This window comes from Notolepis coatsorum, assembly GCF_963971535.1.
Source record: "Notolepis coatsorum genome assembly, chromosome: 4".
Classification (NCBI taxonomy): Eukaryota; Metazoa; Chordata; class Actinopteri; order Aulopiformes; family Paralepididae; genus Notolepis; species Notolepis coatsorum.
The window spans coordinates 182,693,748-182,714,539 of record NC_140168.1 but is presented as its reverse complement, the minus strand read 5'-3'; the positions used below and the strand labels follow the sequence as shown (position 1 = coordinate 182,714,539).

Here is a 20,792-nt window from a genome sequence, read left to right as displayed (position 1 = left end):
ATTAATAAAGCATCTACATATCTCTTCTGTCAATTACTAATTTATTGTGCAATGCAGCCACAATGTGTTGTAGGAATCAAAATGTGCAAACCTACAACTATACTACTGGTGAATGGTAAATACAGAGGCATATTAGAATTAGCGCACATCTTGGTGGGTAGTCTAGCATAGATAAATTCTGCATGTTTTATACATCAGTAATACATAAATAATTATATGAATTACCGGTATATGTATTCTGTTTCAAAGATCCACCAAAATATGTCAAAGACAGTGTTAAAAGGTCACTGCAGGCCTATACACAAGTAGAAGGCCAATGTAGACCCATGCCCTTTAATATAATACATGCGTGCGCACTGAGTTAATCTCTTGACAGTTTATATTAGATTAGAATCTAATTTATTGTATAGCACAAGTACAGTACAGCGAAAAGAGGTGCAAATGTAACACAGTAAAGTGCAATAGTAATATACAATGTACAGGGGATTAAACTGGGTAGAAAATATATAGATTAGCACTACTGAGTATAGTGCAAATCAGATGTATGTATGTACATCTGTACAGACATAGATACAGTATAGTATCTACAGATATGTAAAAAGGATTATATGCAAGTATGTACAGATGTGGATAGATATATACGGTAAGAATAAATATATACAGTATATACAGCATTATTGTACATGCTATCATACAGAGTTATATGCAGGTGTATAAGTAGGTATATAGAATTATATGCAGGTACAGTATATTCAGACAGATATGGATATACATATATGCTGTAAAATATAATAAGATATTATATATAAATGTATATATATTATAAACGGTATATACAGCACTGTTGTACATGCTATCATACAGAATGATGTGGGTAGACTATAGTATGAGGTGGGTAGTTGTGATTATTATGATTACAGTGTAGGGCAGTTGTTTTACCTCCAGCATCTGCTCCTGCGAGGTCAAGGTGTTGATCATGCGTATGAACCTTGTCTTGGCAGAAAGCAGTCCCATCTCATACTTTGGATCGCTCCACCAGGGTTGGCCAAAGTCATTGTCCCAGTCGGTGCGAGGGCAGAGAGGGGGTATGTGCACAAAGCGCCCCCTGGGGGTGTAGTATGTCACACAGCCACTCACTGGGTCGACGTGGGTCAAGATCTGAGGATAGAAAAAGCTATAAAATAAGAGACACCGGGTTCGACTCCGGCTGTCGGCGTTGCCTCCGGCTTGGGCCGGCCAGCATACTAACTCAATTGGCAGAGTTAGCGGGTGGAAGTCGATGGGTGGTAATCTGGACATTGTGGACAGCGACTCCTACAGGTCGGTTGGGGGACGCCTGCACAGCGGAGACAGGAAAATGGCGGGGGTAGTGTGAGCCTCCCACACGTTACACCTCGCCAATGAGAGTCCGCGCTGGCAGGTTAAAAGATGTGACAGGCTGCCTCCACATGTATCGGAGGGGACACGTGATGCAAGGCTTCTATCCTCCCTACAACCGACCAGTGGGGGGCATATGCAAGCAACGTTCAAGACAGGGGAGGGGAGAATTGGCATGGCAAAAATTGGGATGGGAGAAAATTTTTAAAAAGAGGAGAAAAAGTCGATAAAAAAGTTTTACCGGTAATAGGCTACTCACGTCTTTAGTCTTAGGGTCAAACCAATGGCTGATGTCCTTTCCAGCGCATTCCATGATGGGGTTCAGCAGAATATCACCTGGGAAGTTTGAAAAGTTAGTAGGCCTAGTATCTGTAAAATCAGCTAGGGTTCTCTCTCCTGATTGGATAAAGTGGGAAGGGATACATTTTATGTTTACTGCAGAGCAGAGGGACTGTTACTGACCAAACACTCTATATCAGTGATGACTGTTGGAATGTAGCCTGGAGCTATTCAACACATATTTTAACAAAAAAAGATGTATTTATATTTATTTCATTGCATGGTGGGATGGGCTACAAACCTTTGTATTCTTCCATCAAAGGTGTCAGGTCATACACCTTGCCCAGGAATGACACCCACAAGTCACCAAGTATGTTGTGAGCGGACACCTCCCTGGGAGTGAAATACTTTAGTTCCGGCATGAATTATAACGGCTACTTGTACGTTATGTATAAAACAATGAAAGGTAACGACTTCCAATTGAAACAAAGGAAGCAAACTATCAAAACGAACACTTAACTTGCTATATTGTAGCTGGCTATCCACCTTGACATGTAATGCGTGTTTTATAAACGGTTGAGGCTCTGTTACTGTGGCAACCACAGGGGCGTATGCACAAAGATAATAATAATAACTAGACAATTCCGCGCTGGGAAATTGTGAAAGTGTGGGTGATGCCTGTGCACCGCCGGCCAACGGGAGAGGGTCTGTATTGTCTCTGTATTGTCTCTTTCCACAGCAAAACGGTATGCAAGGCAGCTTGGTTGAGAAATGCAGGCTTCAATCTATGTTGTTTAGTCTATCTGTTCAGTACTAATCTTCTGAGAGAATTGTTGAATAGATACACAAATGTTCTAGAATGTTTGATTAGACATCATACTGTGACATCACAAATGTTCTAGAATGTTCTATTATGACATCATACTGTGACATCACAAATGTTCTAGAATGTTTGATTATGACATCATACTGTGACATCACAACTGTATTGTCTCTATGACAAATGGTTCAAAAGATACAAAAAGAGGGCGCGGCCTAAGGACGTGGTCAATATAGACCAATGAAAGTAGACCTTAAGTCATTGCTAGGTAAGCTGCCCTTATATATCTCCAGACTTCTGTCCTTTTATACTTGCTTTTTTAATACCAGACGAGCAGCAAATGGGATGCTTTTAAATGTTCCTTTGATGCAGTCAGAGCTTGGTAAAGCTGCATTCTCCCACTATGCTCCCTTTTTATGGAATAAGCTGCAGGTGAAACTTTGTCTAGAGGCACTTCCTACTGTAAATGATTTTAAAGGGATGCTACGATTAGCCCTTCACGAAACATGTAACTGTTTTACCTGATGCTATTGTTGATGTGATTATGCTCCTTGCCACTGCACAAATGACCTTCTGTATTTATTTTTGAATTATATGTTTTTTTTCTTCTTTTTTTTTCTTTTTTGAGGTTCCGGTTCCGGGTCGAGGATGTGAGGTCCCATTCTGTTAAGCTGCTACTCCCTTTTTTATATTTTACTTTAAAAGCCTCTTTTTATACTCTCATCTCGGTTAAACCTGTATGCATCACCTTAGGTTTCCAACTAACTATATTGACTGAAAGAACCACAATGGCACAGAAGAAAACAAGCGAAACAAATAAAGATGACGCTTCCACCGATATGGAATCCATTGCTAAGCTAATCGAAGAGCTCACGCAATCCCAGATCAAGCTCACGCAATCCCAGCTTAAGCTCGAGCGCACCTTAACGGACGGTTTACACTCCCTAACCAACCAGGTTGCCTCTACCAAAGAATCTATCGAATCCAAAATCGACAACCTATGGGAAACGGTTGGTGCACAGACCGCTCGTCTAAACAATATGGAAACCGGCTTGAGTACTTGTACTGACAAGGTGGAAGTGATAGATGCTAGATGTGGAGATCTAGAAGGAATCAACGATAAGCTAATGGCTAAGCTAGCCGACGTCGAATACCGACTCTGTAACTGAGGGGTACAATTCCCTGACTGTATTGTTAGATATGATACTTACTACCACTACCTTTGTACTTAATATTCGGCCACCCAGTACTCGGCATAAATATATTATGATGAACACTGTCACGTAGATGAAACGGATCCAACACAAATGTACGAATTAGAAATAGGTCTTTATTTCTACACAGCGATGGTGTGTAGAGCAAGCACTTAATCAAATCAATCACATTTATGAATGGGAATTAGTATGCACTTTTATGGCAAGAGTATTCGTCGGTATATCAATAGAGAATGTCCAATCTCTGAAGGCGCAGGTGGTACATATACGACCTGGAATAGTTAAGGAATAATAGCAATGATACTTTAATGATTATAGAACTGGATACACTAGGGGGGGATTCCGGTCGCTTGTAAGACAACTGGAGAAGGGGGGGGGGGGGTAGAGTCTGGCTGTATCCGTCTGGCCGAGGGTATCCTGGGAGAACCCACGGTTGTGCGGCTCGGTGCCTCAGCGATCCTCGATCCACAGATGAAAGCAGTTGGACTCTCTGTGGGCCGGCTTCCTTCGGTCCACGATGGAGAGACGTGAAGCGACCTCGTCGTGTAGAGCGTCTCCTCACCTGTCGTCCTCTCCGGGGGGGGGGTTTCCAACACACGGCAGTGTTGGTCTTTATCCATAGAATAATCACTGTATACAAAAGCATAATCCGTGCCTGGGAAGGCGGGCTGTCGTCGGTAGAATAATCCGGTATGCAGGTCCACTCGCTCGTCGGCTCTGGGGCTCCTCGGGTGCAGCCTCACATGGGGTCGGCCACCCTGGATAAGCAGCCAGTTCTCTGCCCGAAACGATGGGGTACTGACTACGATAGTATTCTCACCGCACGAAGCACTACATATGAATAGACTATTATTAGCTTAATAGGCTACGTCCAACTCGACGATATAGTGCCAAATATGACTATTCAAATATTAATATACACGATGTCTCAATACCGATGGTAGGCCGAACTTGGCCTTACTCCCACACGTGGCGTCGTGGGGAGGCTTTACGTCTGTCACTCTATTGGAGGGTAAGAAACTGGACTAAAAAGGAAGTCCTACTTTAGTAGCGCAGTATATATACGCACTATGAACAAATAGTACCGTTAGTGGTGCGGTAGCCAGATTCCTACGCGGAACTAGGACTTGTTCGTACATGTTGAGCGGTACGTTTGAACTGGGTCTGGGGGGTATGGCAGCCTGGCACCAAGGTCTCGACCAATAGTAGAATGGAGACTATTATGGGATGTTCAGTAGGCTAGAATGGATATTCAATGCATATTGTACAAGGAATATACAAGGGATATCAGGGAATATTAGAGAATATACAAATATAATTAAATATATATATATAAATAAATATATATATTCGGTTTAATCTGGCCCTTCACAACAGCCACCCCCTGATTGGTCCCAGACCTAATCAGTTAAGCAGAGACAGATTAATCGCGTTGTCTATTTACACATAAGGGTTTGCTGTAGGGGTCAGTCAACTTCACAAAGTCATAGGGTTATAGGGTCATGGTCATCATCGATTGTGTCTGGGAGTCGGGGCAGTTCTATGAGCCTCGCCACGGGACGGGTGTAAGTGCGACCCTGGACAAGCACTTCAGCTGCTCGGACCTTGCCGTCGGCACCGGTGATCACTTTGCCCACGCGGCCGGCCGGCCACATAGCTCTGGGCAGTGACTGATCAATAATCATGACGACTGTTCCTTCTGTCAAACTGTCTCTCTCCTTCACCCACCTCTGGCGGGTCTGTAGAGACGGTAGGTAGTGCAGTAGGAATGTCCTTTGTTGTGCACTCTCTATGGTAGTGCAATCATCTATGTTGGGGTCTGCGGAGATAACAGTGCTCAATCCACCGAACACAGGCTTCTTATTCTCAGCCTCCTCCTGACTGGCTTCCCTCGGGATAGGCGTGGGCCACTCTCCTTCCGGGAGCTTTAGGAATGCTGGGCCGTCACTGTAGACATTGCGACGGGTGAGGTCATCTAGGGGCATTCCCCGGGTGATGACGTCAGCTGGGTTCTGTTTTGTATCAACGTAGCGCCACTCTGTTTCTCCGGTTAACTCTTCGGTTAAGTCTTGAATCTCGGTGACTCTGACTCCCACAAAGACTTTGTACTTGCATGAGTCCGATTTGATCCAGGCGAGTACTGTCGTGGAATCTGACCACAGGATTGTTCTAGACACCGGTATGGTGAGCTCACGTTGGATGAGCGTGGCTAGGTGCGCTCCGGCTAGGGCTGCGCAGAGCTCTAGACGTGGGATAGATTGTTGCTTGCGTGGGGCTATTCTCGAGCGGGCGAGGACAAATGCTGTGTAGATCTCTCCCCCCTCTTCTTGGGCCCGCAAGTAGGCTACTGATCCGTATGCGACCTCTGAGGCGTCACTGAAGACGTGTAAGTCCATTTTACATGTCTCTGGCCTCACCGTGGGTGGGAAGTAGCTTCGGCGCATATTAACGCCTGGGAGTGAGTGGAGCTCCATCTCCCACTCTCTCCAGGTGGATGCAAGGTGTGCGGGAATGGGGTCGTCCCAGCCCTGGTCCTTGTCCCACAATGCTCGTACAATCATTTTTGCCCTGGTGGTGTACGGTAGAATACATCCTAGCGGGTCATATTGTCGGGCGAGTGTTGTGTACACACTCCGTCTGGTGGTCGGCGCCGCCGCCGGCCTTCCCTGCTCCGTAGTCAGGGGCTTGTGTCTGTAGTGAAGCGAATCTGTTTTGAATCGCCACACCAATCCCAGGGTCATCTCCTGGGCTTCTCCCGGGATTGTAGCCATCCAGGTCTCGCTGCTGGCTGCCTTGTCCTCGGAGGAGAGGCTGCGCAGTACTTGCGGATCGCTGCTGGCCCACTGCCTGAGATCAAAGCCGCCTTTGATCAATGAGGCGCAGAGTTTAATCAGGAGAGCCTCGGCTTCTTCCTGGGTTGAAAGGCTTTGTAGACAGTTGTCTACGTAGAAGCTGTTCTTTACGCTGTGTCGGACCTCTTCGTCCGCTGCTGGGTCCTCTGCTACATGTTTCTGTAGTGCAAATGTAGCACAGCAGGGGCTGCACGTCGTTCCGAAGGGGAGGACTTCCCATTGGTAGATGGCTGGGTGCTCATCTCCTGGCTTCTCTCTCCATAGGAACCGTAACAGGGGCTTGTCCTCCTCTACTAATCTCACCTGCAGGAACATTCCTTTAATGTCCCCGCTGATGGCCACCCTTTCCTGGCGGAAGCGGAGTAGAACGCCGAGTAGGGAGGGGCCGAGTGTGGGACCGGGCAGTAACTCTTTATTCAGATTTTGGGATCCGATCTGGTAGCTGCAGTTAAATACTATGCGGTCTTTACCGTTGTGATGGACCTTGTGGTGAGGCACGTACCACGATTCAGTGGTCTGGTCAGCCTCTTTAATGTCCATCTTTGTGACGTGTCCCGCTGTGATGAGCTTCTCAATCTCAGCGCGGTATACACTCTCTTGGGCGGGGTTCTTGGCTAAGCGCCGCTCCGTGTTCAGCAGGTACCGTTCTGTGGCGTCTGTCTTGGCGTGGAAAGTAGGCATTCCTTCTCGCCGCAGGAGTGGCGTGGCGTATCTCAACACGCCGTTGACCGGGACTCTCTTGGTCCCTGTCTCGAGGAGGTGAATGGCGTAAATGTCATCTTTAGAGCGAATGTCTTTCTTTCCGTTCTTAAAGGGCATTTGTTCCAAGGTCCATAACCGCTCTACGTGTTGCAGGAGTGCGGTTTCTCCCTCTGTGACTCGGGAGTGGAGACATCTAGTGGCTGTACTTCGGTTGAGAGATTTGGCGAGCGGGCCTTGGAGAGTCCATCCCAAACGGGTCTCGACTGCTGCAGGACAGCCTCGGGGTCCGGTATGAACCCGGTCTATCGGGACAATGAGGTCTGCATGGTCGGAGCCTATCAACAGGGTCGGCATAGCATTGTCTATGAGCGGGATCGGTAACTTGCGCAGATGTGCATATTTCTCCATCAGCTTGGCGACGGGGTATGTGTACCGCGACAGTCCTATTTCTTGGCTGGTGAAAGCGTCTGTAATCTGGTACCGTCGCTCAGGCTGGCCGCTTGCTGCGATAGAGAATGAGACATTCTCGCCCTTTATCGTCTTCAAATCTCGTCTTATTGTCCGAATTGTCATTTGGGTTTCGCTTCCCCGCAGCCCTAGCTGGGCCGCAGCGGAGGCGAGCAGAAGGGTCTTCTCTGACCCGTCATCGAGGACGGCGTAAGTGTCCAGGACTTTATTCTGGTAGCTTAGTGTCACACGCACTACTTTTAGGAGTACTCAGGCTCCACTGCTGCTGGCGGGATCGATGTACATGACGCTCGCTTTGCTGCTGGATGGTGCGGGTGAAGGGCGCCGTCTGTTACTGTCGTGAAGTATGTCCAGATGGGCTCCATCGCACTTGGTGCACCTTTTCTTCAAGCGGCATTCGGCTGCCATGTGTGAGCGCGCACAGCGAAAACAGCGCTTGTTGGACTTTATCCATTGACTTGCTTCCTCCGCGTTCAGCTTGGGGAAGGAGTCACATTGCGCTAGCCAGTGTTCTTTCTCACAGTAGGGGCACACTATCTTCCACTTCTCCGTTCTGGAGGGGGTACTGTGGCTCCTGCTGCTCGGTACTGACTCCGATTGGTGCATCACAGTCACCGATCTTCTTCCATCATTTAGTCGTCTGGTTCCTTCTCTGGAGCCAGGGGTGCTCCGTCCGAATGTATCTAGCCGTAGGCTGCTGACTTCTCTCGCCAGGAAGTCTGCTAGATCGAGGAGGTTCGGTTCGGGGCCATTCGGGTCTTGGTGGTCTCTCTGCCGCCTAAAACGCTCCTGTCGAGCGGGCGGCAGCTTCTCCAAGATCCTTTCCACATTTGAGTTGGCGTAAAGTTCATGCCTCCCCTTCTCTCTCTGCGCTCCCAACATCCCTACCAGGGACTGCACTCTGATGGACAGGTCGTCCAGTGCTCGATTGTCTATTGCTGGGGGTAAGCGGTCGATGTGTCGGATCTCCTGGATCACGTAATCCCATATGCGCCCATACCTCTGGTCCAATGCTACCAGCGCTGCTGTGTATGGGGTGGTGGAAGTCGCGTAGGCGAGCGCTATATTATGTGCGCGGGGTACCTTTAAGTGCTTCAGTAGGATGGCGTATTTATGGCGTTCATCCAATACATCCACCAACATGGTCTCCAGACACATGCAGAGTTCTGTATACTGGGCCCGGTTCTCTTGGGTGAAGTCGGGTACCATAGGCGTGCCAATGTATGACGCTGACTGTGGATACATCGGCGAGCGTTGGGGGAGAGGCCTCCTAGGCGAGTCTCCTCCCGCTCCTTGGTATGGGCTGGTACCGGCAGTGTACCATGGCCCGCTTGTCCAGGTGCTGTTCCTCGGTGCGGGTCGTGCGTCGTGCTCACCCGGGTATAGAGTCGGGGGTCTGTAGCGCAGCTCCGCGGGAGTATAGCCTGGGCTGTACCGGACCTCCTGGTCCGGTAGAGTACTGTGCTGTCGTCGGGCGTGGTTCTCCTCCTCTTCCTCTTCGTCTTCAGTTAGGTCATCCAGTGCTTGTAGTCTCTGGTTTAGCCTCTCCACAGGATATGCTGCTCCTTCCCGGTTGCTAGGTCTCGCTTGGACCGGTGGGGGGAGGTGGTCTGTGGGGGGTATAGACCTCGTCTGTTGGTCAAGTTCAGGGTTGTTTACTCGGCTAGGGGATGCCGCCCTGGAGGTGTGTCTAGACGAGTTCCTGGAGCCTCTGGCGGAGGGAGAGGGTGTTGTCCGTCTGATCAGCTGTTCTATTAGTTGCGCTTGCTGTCTGTCGCGCTCTGCGTCCCGTAGAGCACCAGCAGCTGCTCGCTGGCTGTCTGCTCGGTCTCGGGCCACATTCTCTTCCCTCTGAATGCGTCTTATTTCTAGACGTATATGCTCTTCTTCGCTCCGCTGCTGGATCTGCAGTCGGTCGCGTTCAGCAGCGGCGTTCAGGCTGATGAGGAAGGCCTGCTGTAGGGTCCTCTCTGCCTCGCTGGGAGAAGGCGGTTGTATAGGGGAGCCTTCCCTCGGGGTACTCCTTGCGGAGCCTTGGAGCTCTATTTCCACGGTGCTCTCCCCGTCTTCTTCCGTGCCGAGTTCTCTCTCGGTAGCGTTGTATTCCTCCCGGGACTCATCGGGGACTACTTCTTCAGTACTGGCGGGGTGTGAAGTCATGTCTGGTTCCCACTGGTCCCCACCGTGAACTTGGTCAGTTACATTAGAACCCGTAGGGGCCTCTATGGTCGGGGTAGTCTGGGCGTTGGGGTTAGACATACTTTTACTTTCTAGTTTTACCGCGTTTACTGTTAGTAGAAGACTAGGTTGTTGACTGACAGCGTAAGCCTCTAAGTACTGAGGGAGCCGTCGTTCACGCTGCGGGTGTTGGTTAGGAGGATCGTTTCGTGGAGTGTTCATCATAGGCCATTTCAATATTAATAACACTATATTAATATTACACTAATTACCCTCCGGCTCGAAGGACCAATTGTAACTGAGGGGTACAATTCCCTGACTGTATTGTTAGATATGATACTTACTACCACTACCTTTGTACTTAATATTCGGCCACCCAGTACTCGGCATAAATATATTATGATGAACACTGTCACGTAGATGAAACGGATCCAACACAAATGTACGAATTAGAAATAGGTCTTTATTTCTACACAGCGATGGTGTGTAGAGCAAGCACTTAATCAAATCAATCACATTTATGAATGGGAATTAGTATGCACTTTTATGGCAAGAGTATTCGTCGGTATATCAATAGAGAATGTCCAATCTCTGAAGGCGCAGGTGGTACATATACGACCTGGAATAGTTAAGGAATAATAGCAATGATACTTTAATGATTATAGAACTGGATACACTAGGGGGGGATTCCGGTCGCTTGTAAGACAACTGGAGAAGGGGGGGGGGGGTAGAGTCTGGCTGTATCCGTCTGGCCGAGGGTATCCTGGGAGAACCCACGGTTGTGCGGCTCGGTGCCTCAGCGATCCTTGATCCACAGATGAAAGCAGTTGGACTCTCTGTGGGCCGGCTTCCTTCGGTCCACGATGGAGAGACGTGAAGCGACCTCGTCGTGTAGAGCGTCTCCTCACCTGTCGTCCTCTCCGGGGGGGGGGTTTCCAACACACGGCAGTGTTGGTCTTTATCCATAGAATAATCACTGTATACAAAGCATAATCCGTGCCTGGGAAGGCGGGCTGTCGTCGGTAGAATAATCCGGTATGCAGGTCCACTCGCTCGTCGGCTCTGGGGCTCCTCGGGTGCAGCCTCACATGGGGTCGGCCACCCTGGATAAGCAGCCAGTTCTCTGCCCGAAACGATGGGGTACTGACTACGATAGTATTCTCACCGCACGAAGCACTACATATGAATAGACTATTATTAGCTTAATAGACTACGTCCAACTCGACGATATAGTGCCAAATATGACTATTCAAATATTAATATACACGATGTCTCAATACCGATGGTAGGCCGAACTTGGCCTTACTCCCACACGTGGCGTCGCGGGGAGGCTTTACGTCTGTCACTCTATTGGAGGGTAAGAAACTGGACTAAAAAGGAAGTCCTACTTTAGTAGCGCAGTATATATACGCACTATGAACAAATAGTACCGTTAGTGGTGCGGTAGCCAGATTCCTACGCGGAACTAGGACTTGTTCGTACATGTTGAGCGGTACGTTTGAACTGGGTCTGGGGGGTATGGCAGCCTGGCACCAAGGTCTCGACCAATAGTAGAATGGAGACTATTATGGGATGTTCAGTAGGCTAGAATGGATATTCAATGCATATTGTACAAGGAATATACAAGGGATATCAGGGAATATTAGAGAATATACAAATATAATTAAATATATATATATAAATAAATATATATATTCGGTTTAATCTGGCCCTTCACAACAGACTCCGTCGACCTAATATTCGCATAATAGGACTGGATGAGTCCGTGAGTTGCGACCAACCCAATGTCTTGCTTGCAAAGGTACTGGTTGAAATTCTGGGGGTGGGGATTTTCCCTACGACACCCGAATTGGATCAGTGTTACAGAATCGGTGCCAAAGCTGCAAATAACTCCAGACCTAGAGTAGTTATTGCTAGCTTACGTCAAATTGGAATAAAATAAATAATTGTTCGAGAGGCACGGAAGAGGAGGGGTAAACTGGTATACGGAGGGCACATAGTCCAAATCTATGAAGATTACTGCCCCGAAGTCATGGAGCAGCGTTCCCGCTACAAGGCCGTCATGGCCTCACTCTACAATCTAGGTTTCAAACCGTCTCTCCAGTACCCTGCGAAGCTGTTCATTACCAAAGACGGAGCGAGGATACATATTCCCTCGCCTAAGGAAGCCACAACCTTCTTGAAGACCCAAGAGGACACCACGTTATAGGCTACAGTATGGCAATTTGCATAGGGTGGTTATGGTTAATATGCTCGATATGGGGATACTGGTTAAGTATTTTAAAGGGTGGGAGGGGGGTGGGAATAGGGGATTATATGTTTTTTTGTTTTATATGTTTGTTTTTATGCTCAAGCTCGGATCTCAACAGGACCTTAACAGTTGGATATATATATCTATACTGCAACCTGTTTAGACTATGGCTAATTTAAATATCTTGATTTGGAATACTGGGGGTCTTAATGTTCAACATAAACGCACAAGCGTTTTAACATGGATGAAAAGACAACAGGTTGATGTGGCTCTTTTAAGTGAAACGCATCTTTTATTGGCTGACAATGTAAAGCTGGCGGATAAAGTATATCAAAACATAAGCTACTCCTCCTTTGACACCAAATCCTGTGGTGTAGCTATAGTAGTGAAACGGAAGTTGAATATTAAATTGTTGGACGTGTGGTCTGATGCAGATGGTCGAGTAATTATTGCCAAGATAGATTACTTCAACAGGAAAATTGCTTTGGTAGCGGCTTATGCCCCTAATGTTTATGACGCTAACTTCTACGCTTCACTCACTAGAGCGATGCTAGATCTCCCTGAATATTCATTTATAATTGGTGCGGATTTTAATGCCATCTGGGATCCCTTGATTGATAAATTTAGTCTCACCACAACCTATGACCAGAGACAGTCCTCTGCGGCACTACAGGCCTGGTCCAAGGACACAGGAGTAAATGATTTGTGGCGATCGCTCAATTCAACGGCGTGAGAGTTTTCCTTTTTCTCAGCAAGACACAGGACATTTTCTAGAATAGATTATGTTTTTGCATCCCCGGCCTAGACTATTTGATAGCTTTGACGTTGAATTGGGGCCCATTGCACTGTCAGACCACAATTATTTACTCCTAAAGGCCTCATTCAGTAGAATGACATCCCGAGCCCCAAGATGGCGCTTTAACTCGACACTGTTGAATAACAATGAATTCATCCTGCAATTTATAGATAAACTCATTGAATACCTGCAGTTTAATGCGGGTTCGGTACAAGACCCCAGAACTTTATGGAACTCGGTAAAGGGTTTTATCAGGAATAACACTACTATCTTTGCCTCCAACCTCCGCAAGAAACGTCTCTCCAAATTGGTAGAACTGGAAGTGCTTCACTCTTCGTTGTTCTCCTCTTTACAACGCAACTACTCGACTGGAGTCTCAAATTAAAAGGTTGAAAAAGGAGATTAACTCCATCTTAAGACAACAATCTGAATTTCAAATACACAGAACAAGACAACATTATTACTTTCATGGCTCTAAACCTAGTCACCTACTAGCTATGAAGATACGATCCAGTGAACAATTTGCGGATATCCCTGCCATTAAGGACCAACAGGGAATGGTTACCACCGACCCCAAAAAAATCAACAAGACTTTTCGTACGTTTTACTCTAACCTGTACGAGTCAGAAGTGATCTTCGATCATAATAAATTGGAGAAATTCCTTGATCAAATGAACTTACCTCAACTCTCAGAGGAAGATGCTAAACGGTTAGATGCACCTATTACACTAGAGGAACTTAGGGAGGCTATTTCTCACTTGCAAAGTGGTAAAGCCCCTGGCTGGGACGGCATTCCACCCAAACTGTACCTGTCATGCTGGGATGTAATTGGACCCCTATTACTTGATATGATTTTATACTCAGTCAAAGAGGGAAACTTCTCCAAGGATGTCAATATGGCACTCATATCTGTCCTACTTAAGAAAGATAAGGACCCCACCGAATGCGGCAGTTATAGACCCTTAAGCCTCCTTGGAACCGATCTCAAGCTGTACGCTAAGGTACTAGCCATCCGACTTCAAAAGCATATGACATCTTTAGTTCACCCTGATCAGACAGGCTTCATAAGAGGCCGCCTGATCACGCATAATATTAGACGGTTACTGCATGTGATAGATGCCAGCAAGGATGCAGCGCCTCCTACGGCTGTATTATCCTTAGACGCGATGAAAGCCTTTGACAGGTTGGAATGGTCTTATTTATGGGCAGTACTTAGAAGGATGGGGTTAGGTGATTCATATGATCAAAGTACTATATACAGATCCATCGGCCATGATTTTAACAGGTAAATTCTGCTCTCCACTCTTCCCTGTGTCGCGCTTGTCTAGACAGGGTTGTCCTCTTAGTCCCGGACTATTTGCTCTATCCCTAGAACCTTTAGCACAGTACATAAGACAATCCCAGTCCATAGCACCGATCTCAATTAAGGGCACACAACATCACATTAGCTTATATGCAGACGATGTAATCTTGTTCATGCAAAACCCTGCCACCTCCCTACCTCATCTTCTAAAAGTAATAGATGATTTTGGCAATCTATCGAGATTTAAGATAAACTGGCCAAAATCGGCCTTCCTTCCACTCAATGTGACTGCGAAGGCTACCACCCTCCCAGCAAATATACCCATGGTAGAAAACTTTAGATGTCTTGGAGTTGAAATTTTCCCTACGATAAGCCAAACGGTGAAGTATAATTACTCCGGATTGCTAGACAGGATCACAAATGACTTCGGCAGGTGGTCAAAATAAAAAAACTCATTACAGGCCTGAGCGTCAATAGTTAAAGGGGAACTATTTTACTATTTCTTTCACTATTTGGGCACTTTTACACAATTCCTGTGAGTCTATGGAACACCTCTGTAATATATATATTTTTTTTATTCATTGTTTTGTATTTCTAATCAAGTCCTCAAAAACAGCATTTTTCTACCTCAAGATCTCGAGCTGTTTTGAGCCTGGGCTCCTAAACCACTGCGCCGCGTCATGTTCGCCTGAACATTATCATGCAGCGGTGACTATATGACATCACATATAGGCACATTTTCAAACGACTCAGTTCAGTGAGGGTGAATATTGTGAGAGGAGAATTGGAAGAATGCGCCAATATGAGAATTTTGAGACATAGATCATATTAATATAAGTTCACATAGCTAGGAAACAATGCTAAACACTCAAAAAGGCCATTTATAAGAGAGTTCCCCTTTAAGATGAATGTTTTGCCCAGAATTAACTTCATCAGGTCGATGTTGCCGTTACCCCCTCCCGTTGGTTACCTGCAAAAACTACACTCCGCTGCATATAAAAATTTTTGGAACAACAAACGTTGACGATTAAAAAGATCCACTGCACAGAGAAATCAAACCGACGAGGGTTTAGCCTTTCCAGACTTCTACTATTACTTTAAAGCGTTCTCTTTAAGACCACTGATCACCTGGTTTGATTCTCAAGCATCGGTATCCTGGAGACCATTAGAGGAGAACATAGTGGCACCACATAGACTGCAGGATATAGTGTACACCAACTTATCAATTAAACAATGCAACTTGAGATTTGGCCCTCTTATTACCAGTGATGCCGGTAACGCGTTACTAAGTAACGCGTTATTGTAATCTGATTACTTTCCCCCGAAAATAGTAATCTAACGCGTTAATCTTTAAAAGCCAGTAATCTGATTGCAGTTACTTGTCCAAGTGGCTGTGCGTTACTATTTCGTTACTATCTCATCATAAATTCATAATGCAGGCGGAATGCAGTATTTTATTTCGTTTTCGACAGTCAAAAATACATTTTGAGCTGTTTTTCTTATTTGGGAGTGACGTAGTGTGGCAGTGAAAGGGTTACACAAGAATGTGTCCCGCGGCGTGACTGGACACTCTGTCTGTGAGTGACTCTGCTTTGGTACAATCACATTCCCCATCCACAGTCTGCGAATCAGAGGCAGAGTAGGGCGGGTCTTCACAGCACGTCATGTGACATATGCGCCAATGTGACAGCAGGGCTCCGTTGTTACAGCCTCGTCTGCATTCGTCTGAGAATTCCACCCCAAAACGCTTGTCTAAACGCAAAATTAAAAGTGAAACCGCAAGAAGACTTTTGCGGTTTCTGTTCAGACTTCCACCCCAAAACGCTCGTCTATGCATATGCGGAGGAAACAAAATACTCTCTACCGCTAAAAACAGCACATCCAATTGCATTGAAAGCATCTGGAATCACAACACTAGCCGACGCTTCGACTAGGTACAGGAGGACTCGGAGGCCAGCCAAACAGCAAAAGAGAGAGATTGTTTCTTTCCCTATTGATTAATGTATATTTGATGGTGGCAGAGCAAAAGCTCTTATTTGCCAGATTTACAGTTAATTTACATGTTAAAGAGAGACTGATTGTATGTTTATAGAGAGACAATTATAAAAACAATTTAATAGTTACAGTTGATATAATTGAATAGTTCAGCCTGCATTTGTTAGATGTGAATGGATACACTGGTTTTGTAAAACCACTGGCTGGCTGCTCTAATGCTGTGAGCATCATAGACTGTTGCTTTACCATACTTGATGGTACAGAAGCTGAAGCACTAGTTTAACAATTTACGTTATGTGCAGAGAAACAAGTTAAAAACAATTTATGCACTTTCAATAAAGCGTTTAAAAAAAACTGTTGGGGGAACGACGACGACTTCGTAACCTAGTTACTTTCAAAGTAACTAAGTTACTCTGATAATCAAGCAATCAGTAAAGTAACTTGGATTACTTTTTAAAGGAGTAATCAGTAATCAGTAATCGGATTACTTTTACAAGTAATCTGTGGCATCACTGCTTATTACACATGTGATCCGGATATGGCGTGACACACAGAAAAAGTGTACTAACCACCATAAATGGCACAGGCATTCTCCCCTATTTAATAACAATTTAATCCTTATTGCACAACAACCTATCAGATATCCTCGATGGGAAAAGAAAGGCATACACACATTGGGGGATATCTTCGATGACCATGGTCTCCGCAGTTATTGAGATATATTCAACAAATTTAACCTCACCAGTTCCACTTATCTCTTCTATCTACAAATAAGAGCAGCTTTGAGGGCTCACGGAGTCCCATTAGATATTCCACTTGAGCACCACAGATTTCACAAATTCTTTTATGACAAGGAGACGTCGAGAGGCTTCGTCTCTGACTTTTATCGCCACTTACTTAGGTCCTCATATAAAGTCCTATCCCCTAAACTCGGTTTGGAGGAAGGATATCCCAAACCTGGAAGTAGATTTTGATTGGGATGCAGTCTGGGAAAATGTTCGGCTATCATCAGTTCACGCAACCCAGATCACCAACAGATTAATCTTAATTTTGTTCATAGGACTTACCTGACCCCTAGACGATTGCACCTAATGGGTCTCAGACCGGACTCTCGATGCTCCTTGTGTTCAAACGATGCTATTGGTACATATATGCATATGTATTGGGAATGCCCTCCTGTCAAGACTTTCTGGGAAAATGTCACCACTCAATTATCAGAATTTTTGTTTCTGACCATACCTACACTGCCTTCTGTATTGTTGTTGAATGATGTTTCTCAGTTATCGACCTCTGTACATGTAAAGAGACTCATTTTGGCGGGTCTTACGGCTGCCAAAAAGTTGATAGCATCACGCTGGATTCAACCGGATAAAATGTGCCGGAAGGTATGGGTTCTTACCTATCTCGATGTGATTTATCTAGAGATATCCACTGCACAGATTTTAGGTGTTAATGAAGCCAGCATAGCAGTCTGGGTAGCTCTGGTGGAGAAGATAAAGGAACGCATACAAATTTGTAATTTTCTGATGTTAAATGAAATAGTGGATGTATAGTCCAAGTGGGGGTCCTGAGGGGGGGTGGGGGGGGGGGGGAGAAGAGCGAGCAAGAGCCCATGTATTGTATTTATTATTTTTATGTCTTTTAATCTACATTCATTCTGATTTAATTACTGGACTGTCATTATTGTTATTATTATTTCTGTTATTGTCCTGTGATTTATCATTGATTATTACTGTTACTGTATTGTTTGTCTTGTTTCATGTTAAAAAAAGGGAAAATAAAAAACATTTGTTAAAAAAAAAGAATTATATGTTTTTTGTTTAATGCCCTGTTTTATGTTGAAACTTGTTGTGTGCCGTGTTGGTCAGGACTCCCTGGATAAATAAAGGATAAATAAAAAATAAAAAAGAGGATATCCCTACTGAGTACAATGGTACAACCCGCAAGTCTACGACAAACCATTAAAAAGATACAAAAAGGGGCGCGGCCTAAGGATTGGGGGAGTGGTCAACATAGACCAATGAAAGAGGATATCCCTACTGAGTACAATGGCACAACCTGCAAGTCTCTACGACAAACGGTTCAAAAGATACAAAAAGGGTGTGTGGCCTAAGGATCGGGGGAGTGGTCAACATAGACCAATGAAAGAAGACATCCCTACTGAGTACAATGGCACAACCCGCAAGTCTCTATGACAAACGGTTCAAAAGATACAAGAAGGGGGTGTGGCCTAAGGATCGGGGGAGTGGTCAACATAGACCAATGAAAGAGGATATCCCTACAGAGTACAATGGCACAACCCGCAAGTCTCTACGACAAACGGTTCAATAGATACAAAAAGGGGCATGGTCTAAGGGGGTGTGGCCTAAGGATTGGGGGAGTGGTCAACATAGACCAATGAAAGAGGATATCCCTACTGAGTACAATGGCACAACCCGCAAGTCTCTACGACAAACGATACAAAATATACAAAAAGGGGGCGTGGCCTAAGGGGGTGTGGCCTACGGATCGGGGGAGTGGTCAACATAGACCAATGAAAGAGGATATCCCTACTGAGTACAATGCCACAACCCGCAAGTCTCTACGACAAACAGTTCAAAAGATACAAAAAGGGGGTGTGGCCTAAGGATCGGGGGAGTGGTCAACATAGACCAATGAAAGAGGATATCCCTACTGAGTACAATGCCACAACCCGCAAGTCTCTACGACAAACGGTTCAAAAGATACAAAAAGAGGGTGTGGCCTAAGAAACGGGGGAGTGGTCAACATAGACCAATGAAAGAGGACATCCCTACTGAGTACAATGGCACAACCTGCAAGTCTCTACGACAAACAGTTAAAAAGATACAAAAGGGGGGCGTGGCCTAATGATCAGGGGAGTGGTCAACATAGACCAATGAAAGAGGATATCCCTACTGAGTACAATGCCACAACCCACAAGTCTCTACGACAAACGGTTAAAAAGATACAAAAAGGGGTGTGGCCTAAGGATCAACTTCAACTTCAAATTACTTTATTTTCCTTTCGGAACTTCATTTGTGCAGTGGTTGAAAGACAAACATACAGTCACAATGCATAGACACTCACCACTATATATATATAAAAAAATTGTTAAAACTACAATAAAAAGACCACTATATAAAAAAACACCAACTACATTAAAACTACAGTACTTAAAGCATGATATATTAAAAACCATATTAAAAACCATGTGGACCAGTTCTATATAATAGTAGTACAGGTACATAGTATAATGTCCATCAGGTGGAAGGGGGAGTCTATTTTAAGTAGTCCAAAGTCCTTGGGGGGGGGGGGGGGGGGGGCAGTCCGGCCTCCACCAGACCTAGGTGTTCAGCAGTCTGATGGAGGTTGGCACGAAGCTACCTAAGCCCCTTTTGTTCAATGATGAAGGTCTGTATTGACGGCCTGAGAGCATTAGTTTGTAATGGGTGTGAAGGGTGTGTGTGTTATCTTCAACTATTTGGGGGAGTGGTCAACATAGACCAATGAAAGAGGATATCCCTACTGAGTACAATGGCACAACCCGCAAGTCTCTACGACAAACGGTTCAAAAGATTTAAAAATGGGGGGGGGCGTGGCCTAAGGGTGTGTGGCCTAATGATCGGGGGAGTGGTCAACATAGACCAATGAAAGAGGATATCCCTACTGAGTACAATGCCACAACCCGCAAGTCTCTACGACAAACGGTTCAAAAGATACAAAAAGGGGGTGTGGCCTAAGGATCGGGGGAGTGGTCAACATAGACCAATGAAAGAGGATATCCCTACTGAGGGTCAAACCAATGGCTGATGTCCTTTCCAGCGCATTCCATTGTAGCAACCTGAATATGTCTGGTTATTATTCAGATTGGCTAACGTGATCTTTTGCATTCCCCGTGTTCACGAGGACGTTGTGGACATTTAACGTGCGGTTCTCTTTGATCATCCCTCCCTGACTTTGACTATTAACTGGCTGCTCTTTGATCCTCCAAGGGAGACAGGATTACAAGTGCCGGCAGGCGGCGGTGGTGGTGGTGGTCGCGGGGCAGGAAGGATATCAAGAGAAGAAGAAATCAGTCATCGTAAGGTGCAACGGGGAGTGGCTTTCTCTTCGGCGTTGAACACAGACAAGGTCGGACGTCTCCACCGGAGAGCACCAGAGAAGCGAGCGTGGAAGGAATATACTCTGCTACAAAACGGGTTATCCCAGAAGTATATGCGGTAGCTTAGCGTTTGGCTAATGAGCCAGAGACACTGTGAAGGCTTCACCTTTCGAGGAGAGCCGAAGACCAGGTGATAGACATTGGTCACCTCGTGGTAGCTGTGTATATAGGCGTCATAGTAGGAGGGTGCAATACGACCCGCAGTTTGGTTGTGTTTGGGACAGTACTACAGTTTAGCATGCGCGACGGCCCATCACCTGCCTTTTTGAGCCTCATCAAAAAAGTGCCCTTTTTGAAAGAAAAAAAATTAATTATATATATATACTGCCCTTCCAACTGAAAAATGTCAGGATAGAATCAAAATATTAGGTAAAGAGAGAGAGATGCCCCATATT

General features: G+C 45.7%; 1 protein-coding gene across 1 annotated transcript in view; it reads right to left on the bottom strand.

Moving 5' to 3' along the window:
* cyb5d1 (cytochrome b5 domain containing 1) overlaps nucleotides 1-2,078 on the bottom strand; it is a gene marked incomplete at both ends in the record, with an annotated part of 49,250 nt that extends 47,172 nt beyond the window's left edge. The window contains 3 exons of the mRNA XM_084313208.1: nucleotides 940-1,158; nucleotides 1,637-1,713; nucleotides 1,958-2,078. Of these exons, the coding sequence (XP_084169334.1) occupies nucleotides 940-1,158; nucleotides 1,637-1,713; nucleotides 1,958-2,078 (417 nt within the window). The remainder of the gene's footprint in view (nucleotides 1-939; nucleotides 1,159-1,636; nucleotides 1,714-1,957) is intronic.
* Nucleotides 2,079-20,792: the final 18,714 nt, after the last annotated feature.